Source organism: Ursus americanus, chromosome 9 (assembly GCF_024610735.1).
Source record: "Ursus americanus isolate L20-20 chromosome 9, mUrsAme1.1.p, whole genome shotgun sequence".
Taxonomy (NCBI): Eukaryota; Metazoa; Chordata; class Mammalia; order Carnivora; family Ursidae; genus Ursus; species Ursus americanus.
In genome coordinates, this window is record NC_142135.1 from 61,119,694 (window position 1) to 61,132,820 (window position 13,127).

At 35.4% G+C, this 13,127-nt stretch overlaps 1 protein-coding gene across 1 annotated transcript in view; it reads right to left on the reverse strand.

Moving 5' to 3' along the window:
• C9H8orf34 (chromosome 9 C8orf34 homolog) overlaps positions 1-13,127 on the reverse strand; it is a 330,423-nt gene that overhangs the window by 52,310 nt on the left and 264,986 nt on the right. Inside the window, exons 9-10 of the mRNA XM_087864837.1 lie at positions 7,110-7,195; positions 154-230 (exon numbers count right to left, since the gene is read on the reverse strand). Coding sequence (XP_087720963.1) covers positions 154-230; positions 7,110-7,195 — 163 coding nt within the window. The remainder of the gene's footprint in view (positions 1-153; positions 231-7,109; positions 7,196-13,127) is intronic.

The window sequence follows — 13,127 nt, forward strand, 5'->3', positions numbered from 1 at the left end:
ACTCAGCCCGAAGGTGTGGGATGATATACTGAATGCACATTTGAAACTATTTTTTAATCTAAAGAATATTATTTCCTATTTTAAGATTTTCCTATTGGTAGTATCCAATAGTTTTAGGAATTAAGAAAAAAGTAAGTAAATGAATGTACTTACAGATCCTGTTAATTTAGATGCCTTCTCAAATTCTTCACCTTCTTCCATTAGTGCTTCTTCAGTCCCGGGTAAAGAATCTATTTTTACAAAAAGAATGAATAAATTGTTGTCACATATTGCTTACTAACTCTGTGATATGTAAACGTATTATGAAAAGGATATGAAAGTGACCGAACTGGTTCTTGAAAAATCATAGTGTTTGTGAGTTAAAATAAACAGTAGAATGCTGTTTATTTAATTTAAAGACAACATATGAAAAATGTTAAGTATTTCTAATTGAGAAGGACACAATGAAATAAAAAATGTGTGACAGCTGCAGTTATGTTAGTCAGAGCAAGCCTGTTTTCGGCATAGGATTTAGCTAACTGTTGGAACTATTATTAATGTCCAGTTGTTGGCTTGTAATTTTATATTTGTTTGTCTTCTCTCTCAACCATCTTTTTCTTTTCTTTCTTTTTTTCTTTCTTCCTTTTAGGCTACATAATTTAAGATCCAATTTGTGTTCCCTATTAAATGGGATGGAAAATTCTGAAAAGTTTGGAGAAAGGCGCATCCCATGAAATGGTGGTGGGTTTTGCATTTTAAGTATCAAGTGAGAAGTTGTGATTACTTAGCTTGACTAGATTTGAGGAGTGGGTGAGTACTGACTTTTTAATACGTGAATAAAATGATGACAACTCTTTTCATATATCTACTGAGTTACATTAATTATAACAACAAGGATTTCTAAGGGCTATAAACGATTCTGCAATAAGGATAGACATATGGAGCATTAGAAAAAGGCTGTGTTTTAATAACCTTCTATTTGAATTTCAAGAATCAGTTAAGAGGAAAGTATTTTAAACCACTGGAAACTTTTAAAATTGATTTCTTATATTTATTAATATTTGAAAGAGCCATATGATTTCCTCAGGAAGACTTTCCTTCAGATTCACATACATATGGAGGCGGATTTTTTCCACTGTGTAAAATGTGCACTCTGGGAAGAAAATCAAAGCATTAAATCCTTCAAATACTTAATGGTCACCTAAGACCAGGGAGACAGTGGAAAACTTAGCGCAAATCCATAATCATAGCTTTTGAACCATGGAGCTCTGTCTCTAATAATTCAGAGTTTTACATTCAAGAAGAAAAATTACTAAGTCCCAGAGCACATAGTTTATCTAGATGTAAATGTAGATATTTTTTTTAGAACACAGAATTCTTTCCAACATAAAACTAACTTTGGGAGAACAACATACTTTCTTGAGCCATAGATAAATTTTAAAATGTTACCTACCACCCTTCCAAACAGCACAATGACATCCAAAAGAAGCAAATTTTTGTTGATAAAATCAGGATAGATGATGAGAATTACAACAAGTTCAAAAATATTAATCCGTTTATGAAGAATACTTGAACCCCTACCTACTAATACCCCGTTGTAAGGGGGACAATACATTGACTCTTTAAATTAGAATTCATAAATTAGCATAATTGAAGTCCTGCAAGGCTGAATTATATTCTATATGACTATGAGCAAATATTAGTGTAATTTTAGTATTCATTCACTATTTTTTGTTTCACTTATGTATTAAAATTATTAAGTAGAACATTGACTTAATAAATAATAGTAAAATGTTCTATTCTACATTACAAAACAAACTACGTATACAGAAGAAGAAAACCATCCCTCTTGTGGATTTGTTGATTTTTTAAGTTAGAAATACTCACTATTCTCAAGTTTTTCTTGGTGAGTTAATGATTTTATTTATTTTTAAAGATTTTGTTTACTGATTTGAGAGAGATAGAAGGAGCACAAGGAGGGAGAGAGGCAGAGGGAGAGGGTCAAGAGGCCCCCTGATGATTGGGAAGCCCCATGTGGGGCTCTACCCCAGGACCTGAGCTGGTCTGACACATGCTTAACCAACTGAGCCACCCATGCACCCCCCGTTAATGATTTTAAAGAGTATTGTTATTCTGTTCGATTTTTCTTTTGTATAGATTTTATTTATTTGAGAAGAGAGAGAGAGAGTATGAGCCGTGGGGAGGGGCAGAAGGAGAAGTCAGCTGCTGAAGTCAGATGCTTAAATGACGGAGCCATCCAGGCACCCTGTCATTCTGTTTGATTTTTAATGCATGTATGTATTAATCAATTCATTCATCCATTTATTTGTGTATTTGTATATTCATTTAATTCAATAAGTACTGTATGCCAGGTATTCAACTTGATGCTTTCAAAACAAGTTGAGCAAGATAATTTTCTATGACTCTTTCTCTCTTGGAATATACTTGAACACCTTTACAATATTAATTTTTTAAGAAAAATGAACATTTATAAAGGGAAGCTAGTGAAAACTTCTTATGGTTTTATATTCTGTTCTGTTCTTCTTTTGGTTGAATTCTTCCTGGCTATTGGTGCCATATCCAGTGAGATCTACAATATAGTGAAGTCCATTGTTCAACTGAGCGTAGAAGGATAATGGTGAAGTGCTGCTGGAATATTTGCAAATTTACATATCCATATTAAAAGCTGTTAGAAAGAACCCTTCTTAATGGTCCAAATCTAGTGCCAGAATATCAATCTAATATACCAGTAGGGACAATAGACATCATGAAAATAAAATCTTAATGTTTAATGCTTGGGGGAATACATTCCACATTCCATATTTTAAGTGTTCTGAGTGCATTGCTTATTAGCAATAATTGGTGGATGCATATGTGTAAGCTATTTTGCTCTATTCCAGAACAATTTCTTTATAAAAGTGTACTTACTTACTGTACTTATAAAGTATAAATGATTTTCAAAATACAAGCAATGAACTAACTCTTTGAGCTTTTTTCAATCACATGGAGGGGAAAAATGAGTATCTAAACTTCTCAAATACTAGAATTTATCTAGTCTTTTCATTTTAGAGGAGAAGAAATCAAAACAAAGAAAGACAAAGTAATTTTGTCAAAATCTAATAGTATCTGGCAGCACTAGGCTGAGAAACTTAGCCCGTGTGGTTGATAGGGCATGCAGGTAGGAACCTAGAAATCTATACAGTTTATCACAATGTTTGGCTATCTCCAACTTCTTCCTCTCATTAGTTTTACTTTTGCTGTTTATGTCACAACAGGTTTTTTATGCAGAAAGTTATCCCTATCCATAGAAATATGTATGTTTATTGAGTCAAGCTCAATGCGGATGCACAGTTGACATAAAAATCACATCAGCACATTTGGATAATGCCAAAAATAGTTACTGAATCTAGTGATCTAACAAGTGGAAAAGAATGTACTGAATTAGAAACTTGTATTTTGTAATTTGCTGATTAGGTTTACTAAAATTCTCATGTGAGGAATTCAGGATATAAGCAGTCCAAGAAAGGAACTTACTGAATATTTTTCCCCCCAGTGGGTGCAATTAAGTATAATCAACCACCTATTAGTGATGCTGCATTGTTAAATTTTCCAAAAAATTTAAATTATTAAAATAGTTATTATGCAAATGTGATTGCTGAAGGATATATGTCTCCTTGGTGGATTAGTGGATTCCAGCGGTTTTGACAAAATTAAAAAATAGTAATGGGCCAGTAATTAAATAATATCTGCTTTTTCATCTAGTTTTATACAAGGCATGATGGGGACACAAGAAAACCTCAAGAAGCATATAATCCAATTGAGTGAGAACAACACACAAGAAGTAATTCAAAAACTATTAGGGGAAAAAAGTAAAGGAAACATTGGTGTGGGCTGGACACCAGGGAGACTTGACATGATCTTTTGAGCATAGGATCTGACTAGGCAGAGGGTAGGAGAAAGAATTTACTATGAATCAGGAAAGAATGGCTTAAGTAAAGGTACACATGCAAGACTATCAGTGAAGAGAAGCCAGGCTGACTCCAAACCTAGAATGTCAAGGAATGGCCAACCTGGGTCCTCCATGTCACTAGTGCCACATGGTTCAACTTTCATTGTCAATGTTAAAGGTCGACCATGGGAGTGTGTCATCTCATCATTACTACAAGAGATTTGAATATAAAGAAACTATTATCATTTCTTGTCTTGTGCTACACTGGCATTGGTTTATGTTCCCACAACACTTTGTTTTCCTTTAAGATTTTATTTATTTATCTGAGAGATACAGACTGAGATAGGAACAGAGATAGCGAGAGAGAGCATGAGCTGGAAGGAGAGGGACAAGCAGACTGCCTACTGAGTAGGGATCCTGATGTGGGGCTCAATCCTAGGACCCAGAGATTATGACCTGAGCAGAAGGCAGACACTTAACGGACTAAGCCACCCAGGCACCCCAACACTTTGCTTTTTAATGCTTAATGTTGTTAATATTTGACATCTAAAAAAGTAGATATAGTTGGCCCTTGAATAACACGAGTTTCAACTGTGCCGGTCCTCTTACACATGGATTTCTTTCAATAAATGCAGTGCAGTACTATAAATGTATTTTCCTTATAATTTTCTTAATAACATTTTCTTTTCTCTAGCTTATTTTATTGTAAGAATACAGTATATAACATATATAAAATATGTGTTAATCAACTATTTATATTATTGGTAAGTCTTCTGGTCAACAGTAGGCTATATTAGCAGTTAAGTGTTTGGTGAGTCAAAAGTTACACTCAGATTTTCAACTGTGCAGGGGGTTGGCACCCCTAACCCCTATGTTGGTCAAGGGTCAATTATACAAAAAAAAAAAAAAAAAAAAAAAAAAATATATATATATATATATATATATATATATATATATATATATATATAGTATATTTAGTTACAAAGCACAATGGTAAACACCTCAAACCACCCCCTAACTTAAGAATTAGAACATTTCCAATAACCTGCATATACCTGTGAGCACCTTCCTTATCCCATCTCCTTGTTTCCCCATCCCCTGAGGATAACCACCATTTTGAGTCTTTCATTCCCTTCTTTAAATATAATTTTATCACTTATGTATATTTTCCTAAAGAATATATTATTCAGATTTTCTAGTTTCTGGCTTTATGAAAATGGTGTTCTATGACTTGCTTTTTTTCCAACCAATATTATGCTTTTAAGATTCATTCAGTTGTGAGCTGAAACTTGCTCCTACCAGATTGGGAGACCCCCTGCCATTTTCAGATCAGTTGCTTTAAATCAGCCACAGTGGTAGTATTTACATCATGAAAAACATCAATCTATAAATCAGGGCTTTCTTTTTCAAAGAAATAGTTGTTAACATTTACCAGCACACCTCTGATTTCATCCATACTATGTGTGTGTGGACAAATTCCACAATGTATCCATTTTTCTGTCCACCAGCATATCGACAAAGGTTGTTCATATTTCATAGTATATGAGACTTGTTTCTCTAAGATATTCACCCAGAAGTGGAGTTTCTGAGCTTTAGATTATGTGAATATTCAAGATTTTAAAATAATGGAAAACTGTTTCCAAAATTGTTTATGCCCTACCTAGAGTGTATGCATTTCCTTTCATCTCTGTCTTCACCAGCACTTATTTTTGCCAGATTTCCTAATTTACCAAACCAAAGATTGTACAACAGCATCCCTCTCTGGTCTTAATTTGCTTTTATTTGATTACTAAAGTAGGTAGCATTTTTCATATGTTCATTGATCATTTGTGTTTCCTCTTCTGTGAGATATCTGTTCATATCTGTTGCTTATTTTTCTATTGGTTTGTTGATCTTTATGAAATTGTATGTTGATTATGTATTCTAAATATTAATCTTTAACCAGTGACAAATATATTGCAAATGTATTTTGCACTTTTGTGGTTTATTGATTCACCTATTTCTGGCATCTTTTGATGAATAGGAGTTTTTAACACTCTATAATTGAGTCAAATTTTTTGTTATGTTTGGGATTTTTTTTTCACCTTCTTTAATATGTCCTTCTCTATCCAAATGTAAGGAAAATATTTTCCCATAGCTTCTTTTCTAATTACCTCAACTGCATGTACTGACCGCATCTAGACAGAACACTGAATGATGAAGCGGTGGTGTATCTTAGACGTCACTGTCATGGCACTATATGTACTTTTTTATTTATGCAGGAATTTTTTGAAGTGCCCTGACATTAACTTAATACACTGTGTCTTTTTTTAAGATTTTATTTATTTATTAGAGAGAGAGAGAGAGCACGAGCCGGGGGAGGAGAGCAAGAGGGAGAAGCACACTCCCCACTGAGCAGGAAACCCTGTGCAGGGTGTGATCTTGGGACTCCAGGATCATGAACCAAGCTGAAGGCAGATGCTTAACCTACCGAGCCACCCAGGCACTCCATAATATGCTGTGTTAAGGAGTTTGAATTGTGTCCTATAGAAAATGGGGTAAAGAAGCAGCTTTATTTTTAGTAAGATAATAAACTAAAAGAGATAAGACAGCACAAGGAGTACCTGTTAACAGGCTTGTTCCAGTAGGCAGAGAAAAAGGACAGAAGTATAGAGGCGGTAGTGTCAGGGAAAATGAAGAGGAGGCTGGTTTGGAGAGGAAATTCACTGCCACATTATGAGACCAATTTAATATAGGGCTGAGATAGAGGGAGGAAAACCAAGTATGGTGTTGACATTTCCACGGGGAAAGTCTGAAGGGATCTATAATGTGAAAATGGGACTACGCAATGTAAGTTACAGAAAGAAGCTGAAAGTAGAGACAAAGTTTGGGGAGGAGCGAACATATAGTTGACCTGTTTGTACCTAAATTAGGCACAGACATTACGAGGCTGCTCCTCAGAATTCACACACCTTGCTTCCTTTTCTCCTTTGCCCTTAACCTTCTGACACACACAGCCCGAGGTATGTATGATTGACCGTTACCATGATTTCATGAAGGGCAAGATGTTTGTTTAGTTTCTTTCTTTCTCTTTCTTTCTTTCTTTCTTTCTTTCTTTCTTTCTTTCTTTCTTTCTTTCTTTCTTTCTTTCATCTTCAGGTCCCATTCAATTACAGTAAATAATGTTGGATTTAAAACTTACCCAAAGAATCTGGGACTATTTCATCTGGAGAATGAAGTGCTTGTGATGTCTCCTCTGTCCTTTCTGCCAAGTTGTCTCCTTGAAGCCTAAATAATTAAAAATGATCATTGAAACCTCGAATAATGTCGAATTGTGAAATATGAACTATATACTACTGGATGTGACTATGAAATTTTAAACTTAAAATCAGAAATCCTTCTTCAAAGTAGAAATACAGGTTTACTAAAGCCTTTGTCATGTAGTGTTTTTGTTTTTCTAGCCTTTAAGGACAAGTCTTTCATCATCATCATCTTTTTTCCTATATACATGGGAAGAATAAGTCTAGGCTAAATTTGCTTTTCTTCTCAGCCTAACTGGAGGAAGGTTTATAAGCAAATGTCTTCACTAAAACTACAATGGGGAAATGAGTGAAAGAAAAGCAGGAGTCCAACACAGCGGGCTCACCATACTTCTGAATCCAGGGGCATGAGAGGGTTTCCATGATTACACAGAAGTTTATTAAACACAGTTCTTCAAATCAACCAAACTTGAGCTTAAAGACCAGCAGGTCAAGGTAAGTCTCAACAATGGAAGTTAAGATTCCTAATCTGTGTGACTCCCTGGGGTTCTCATAGCCATGGGTCTTCGGGAAGGGAAGACAATATATTTCTGAACTTCCGTGTCCACCTCACCGTAGTGAGATTAGCAATATCTAATTCAAACAGTCTGGATTTATATTATACTGTGAAATCACTCTATCAAAGGAGGTAGAGCTTATTAATAACTGTTGGAACACTGTCCTAAGAATAAACTCTGCTAATATTGGAGGACAATATATCAAATAATCCAGAGATCATAAGTTTCTATCAGTGCCCATATTTTTTTCTTGTATTTACCTGATGGCAAGTGCCCTCATGGGAGAATATTAATAAATGCATAACAAATAGCATTAATATTTTTAAAAATACAAACTCAAGTACAATTCATAACTGTACCGGGCTCAGAAGTTAAACTTTTCAACTGTTTTACATCTTTGCTTTTATATGCCACTGTAGAATCACCTACTAAATTGCATTTTGCTTTTGCATATTCAAGCACATATGCATGACTTTTTACCTTTTGTGTAACTATAAATACTATAAATTATGTTTTCATCTTTATTCTTTTAATGTTAAATTAATATTAATATTAAATTCTGCACATTTTTGTGCATATTATATACTAGTGGCTACATTATTACCTTCTACACATGAAACCATATTTACTGTATTATATAAGCTAACTAAAGAATTGTCAAAAGTAATTTCCTGATAGTTATAACACTTTTTAGTCAAATATGTACATTTTATACTTTTTTTGATTGATTTTATACTTTGAATTAATTTTCAAAATTTTAGTTTGAAAGAACAACATCACTTTTAAATGATTTAGCTACATCTCAAACCTGTCCAATTATTTCTTCTTATTTTGTTTATTTCTAATAATTAGAATAAATACTTTGTTAATCTGCAAGATCAAATAGTCTTTTCACATTTTCTTTGTCTAAGTCCATTTCATCAAATTTTCAAAGAGAAAGTATATAGAAACATGAAATACTGAAAGGTGTCAGTAAAAAGTATTATTAAAAATTGGCAACGAACTCCAACACATCTGGGTATTTCAAATTAGGTTAAAAACCTAAATGGAAAATAAATCTCCAACAAAGGCAGAAAGAAAGAAACAAGAAATAAAAACTAAGTTGTAAATTTCTTTTTGTTCATTGCAAGCCTCAATAAGAAAGATTTATTTTGTGTTTATTAATATGCTCAGTAATAACCCTGATGTTGTAGAGAAGTAAATAAATTACAACTGATCCTGATTTCACAGACTTCTCAATTTAGCTGAGTCAAAAAGACAAATGACCATGAAAACAACCCAACAAATTGGGTGGCCTTGAAGCTGGCTCATCTTTGTCCAAACACTGCCCTCCAGATACCTTACGAGTTGGATTTACCGTGACTTGGCAGCAACTCCATTAAGGAATGCTTCACAGCCCTGCTATCCTTGAGTGCTCCGCCAAGGTTTCCCAAACTGTAATCCACACAGCACTACTTCTGTAAGAGGTTAATAGGCACTATGCAAACAAGGGTTATGTGGGCAAGTCCGGGAAATACAGTCTTAGCAAAAGTTCAATCTTTTTTTCTTCTTTACACTACAAGAGTTTTACTTATACTACCAAAACTTTTCTCTTTGCTTTCTAAAACTCCTTTTCCATATTAAACGCTCTCTTATAGTCTCAGTACCTAAACAAAATGTTTCCTGTTCCACCTTGTCGTCACTGAAACCCTTTTCTAAGAACATTACATCCTTTTTTCTTCTAAGAATATGAGGTGCCTCCTCTCCAAAGAAGGCTGCCTAATCCCTCAACCTCAGCTAACACAGGATTAGAAATATTCACCTTCCTTCTTTCTGCCTGTGGAGACTTTGCTCAGAATCAAAGTTTTCGTCTTCAACTCAAGCATCATTATCACCTTGAATGATTTCTGTGTTCTTATGTATCTACCCACTAATTTCAAAGTCTCTTGATCTCAGATCTGGAGCTCTTCCCTCCTACTTCACCTTCCCTTGCCCAAGGACAGTTAACCCAGGATTGCTCCATGTCAGCAATCTTTAAATCCAATGTTCTGTTCTCTGACAACAAACTCACCTCCTTTGGGCTCTTTCACAAATTCACTTTCCTTAACATTTTCTCTTCAGTCAAATATGGATCCCAATTTCTATTTTCTCCCAGTAGCTGGCTTCCCCTCATTCCAGTGCTGTCCAACTCAGCTGGGACTTGCGGTCTCCTCAGTTCCCATGCACCTACATCCTCCTGTCATTACTGACCAACCAGACCCTAATCCTGTATTAATCCATCATTTTCCTACACATGTGCACCTGGAACAATGTGAGAGAAAATCGGACACTCCCGGATTGGTGAGTAAAAGTCAATGGTTTCCAACTTTAAACTTGGGCTTCTTGGCTTCTTGGTTGTTTTTCTTCCGTTCCTTCCAAAGTCTTTACAAAATTTTTATCTCTTTTTTAGGTCACTAGAAAAATGATATATTAGGGAAGAAAGATATGCTAGTCCCCCTCACACAGCACCTAGAGAATTATCTTCACGCCAGCTAGTATTCACCACCTTTCCAATTCACGAAGATAGAGACCCTCTCTCCTGTGTAAGGCTCAGACCATCCATTTAGGCTGGTGATTTGGATCTCCTCATCTCGTCTCTCTTGGACCTTAATTTATTTTATCCATTACTATTCGTTCTGTTCATCTCCACTGCTCATTTCCCACAGCATAGAAGCAAGCTCATTTCTCTTTCAGCCTTAAAAAAAAAAAAAAACAAACACAAAACAAAATCCGTCCCATAATTATCTCAAACATCTAACTGTTGCTTTTTCGTGCTCATTCTTCTTTGAGCCAAACTCTTTAAATATTCTTCATTCATTGCCTTTGCTTCCATAGTTTTCATTCATTCCTCAACCTATTTTAATTTGGTTTGTGTCTCTGCCATTCTGAAATGACTGTCTGATCTAACTGCCATACAAAACAGGAACTTTTCAAACCTTGTTCTTATTTAACTTTCAACTATACTTTGTATGAACACTCTTTTCCCACTCTCTTTTATACCGTTTCTCTGAATCAGCTCATTGACTCATGGTTTTAATCACATATAGATTGACTTTTTTATTTTTTATTTTTTTTATTTTTTAAGATTTTATTTATTTATTCGACAGAGATAGAGACAGCCAGCGAGAGAGGGAACACAAGCAGGGGGAGTGGGAGAGGAAGAAGCAGACTCATAGCAGAGGAGTCTGATGTGGGGCTCGATCCCATAACGCCAGGATCACGCCCTGAGCCGAAGGCAGACGCTTAACCGCTGTGCCACCCAGGCGCCCCAGATTGACTTTTTTAGAGCCTTATCTTGAGTCCTCAGCTCAAGACTGGTGTAGCCATATTTTTGCAGGACATTTTACCTGGATGTACCAAAAGCATCACAAAGGCAACATGTCTGAAAGCAAACTCATTTTCATCATCACCCTGTCTTGCTAATCAATCCCAGTGGTGCTAATTATGCCTCCTAAGGAGATTTCCTGAATCCATCACTTCTTCTTTATACACTACTATAATTCTGCTGCTCATTTTTATTCACCTGGATTATTATGTAGTGTCCACACTGATGGTCATACTTAGAAACTTGCCCTTCAAAAATCCATTTTCCATATGGCTACCAGAATGTTCAAAACAAATCCAAACATATTACTCTTATGATTTAAATATTTTAGTGCAAGAGATCTTAACATGAGTATTTTTAGAGGGTCCATGGGCTGGTTTTAGGGGAATCACAATAATTCACAATGAATAGAATGAAAGTTTTTGGCAGATGTGCTCTTTTTGGACAGGGAGACAGTAACTTTAACCAGGTTTACAAAATAATCCTTGACTCAGAAAAGTTTAAGAGCTACCATTTTTACTAGCTTCTCATCACCTGCAAGATGAGTTATGGTTTCCTTACCAAGTCATTTGAGTCTCTCTATTGCACAACCCCTACCTGTCTCTGCAAATTCATCTTCTTTGATTTTTATACTCCATAAACTCCACTGCTTTTACTTTTTTGCAGATATTTGGTTATTAAGTCTCTAGACTATCATATAATTATCTTCGGCATGACTTACTTTCCCCCCTTTTACTATCTGGAATAATCCTAGTTTTTCATTCTAGAGTCTCTTTTCAGAAGCTTTTCTTCCAGAAGTCTTATCATCTATACAAAACGTTACCACTGCTCTTGTTTAACTATATTTTAATTGTCTGTTTAGACATCTGTTTGTCAATACACTCCAAGTGCCTTAAAGGCAGGAATTTTATTTTTCATATTTGTATCCCTAAAACCTAGCTTAGGTTGAGTTTGATACATTGTAAGCTCTAAAAGAGATTTCTTAAGGCATTTTTTAATGATTAGCTCACCTTGGGGATAAGGACGGGAAAACAGGCACACAGTATATATGAAGAATTTTCTACAGAACACTGTAGTAGAGTTACATTTCCTTGAAAAGAGGTAACACTATCCTGTGTATATTTAGGGTTAAGCAGTTCTTAGCCTGGTTCTCCCTAATGCAGAACATGAGACAGAGGCTTATGTGCCAGTGCTTGTATGATCTGGGGGGCAGGAGTGAAGGACATGGGAGTAAAATGCAAAAGGAGAGAAAGCCAATACAAGCACGTGTTATTGAGCCAGCCTCTGTACAGATGGCTGCTGCACAATCCCACAAAAATTCTGAGGATCCTTATGAAATGTGTCCACTTGAAGGACAAAAGGGTAAAGAATTTATCCATAGGCTCCTGGTCAATGGTGATCCTTGAGCCCTGATAATCCTGAACCTATAAATTGCATATACATTAGTACTGAGTGATTCTCATTGGTCATCCCAGGGCAGGAAATGAGATATAAAAGGTACTAGCAAAAGTGAGATGCTAAAGATTGCATGGGCACAAAGCTGGTTGCTACAGTTAGAAATATGAGCAGATATAGTTGTTAATAAGAAGTATTTGAAATGACATACAAGTGGGGCTGATAATGACAGTAAATGTGCTTGGCTTTAAAAGAAATCAATCAGATTTAATTTTATATTGACCAGTGAGACCTGGCTAGAGGAAATGCTATTATTATACCTATTAGTATATTCTATCTGTGAGTTTGTGGGTCAACAATCATCTTCCATTGACTCAGTCTTGATAGTGACTGATCCAATGAAAGACTGCATGCTCAGAGACTGTTGTAATGTCTATCACAGAGCCTATCATGGTACCAGGCACATGTATGTGATCAATAGATATTGGTTAAGTAAATGTTATCAAAAAGTCCCTGGGTCTTACAAAATCAATTTAAGGAAGATGGACCAGTCAAGAAAAGGAAGGCTGACACTCATTTAGGAGATTAGTAGCTATAGCAGTGGCTCAAATTTTGGTGTTTGTGGATGTTTTGAGATTCAGTTGATCCCAATGTCTCATTCTGTA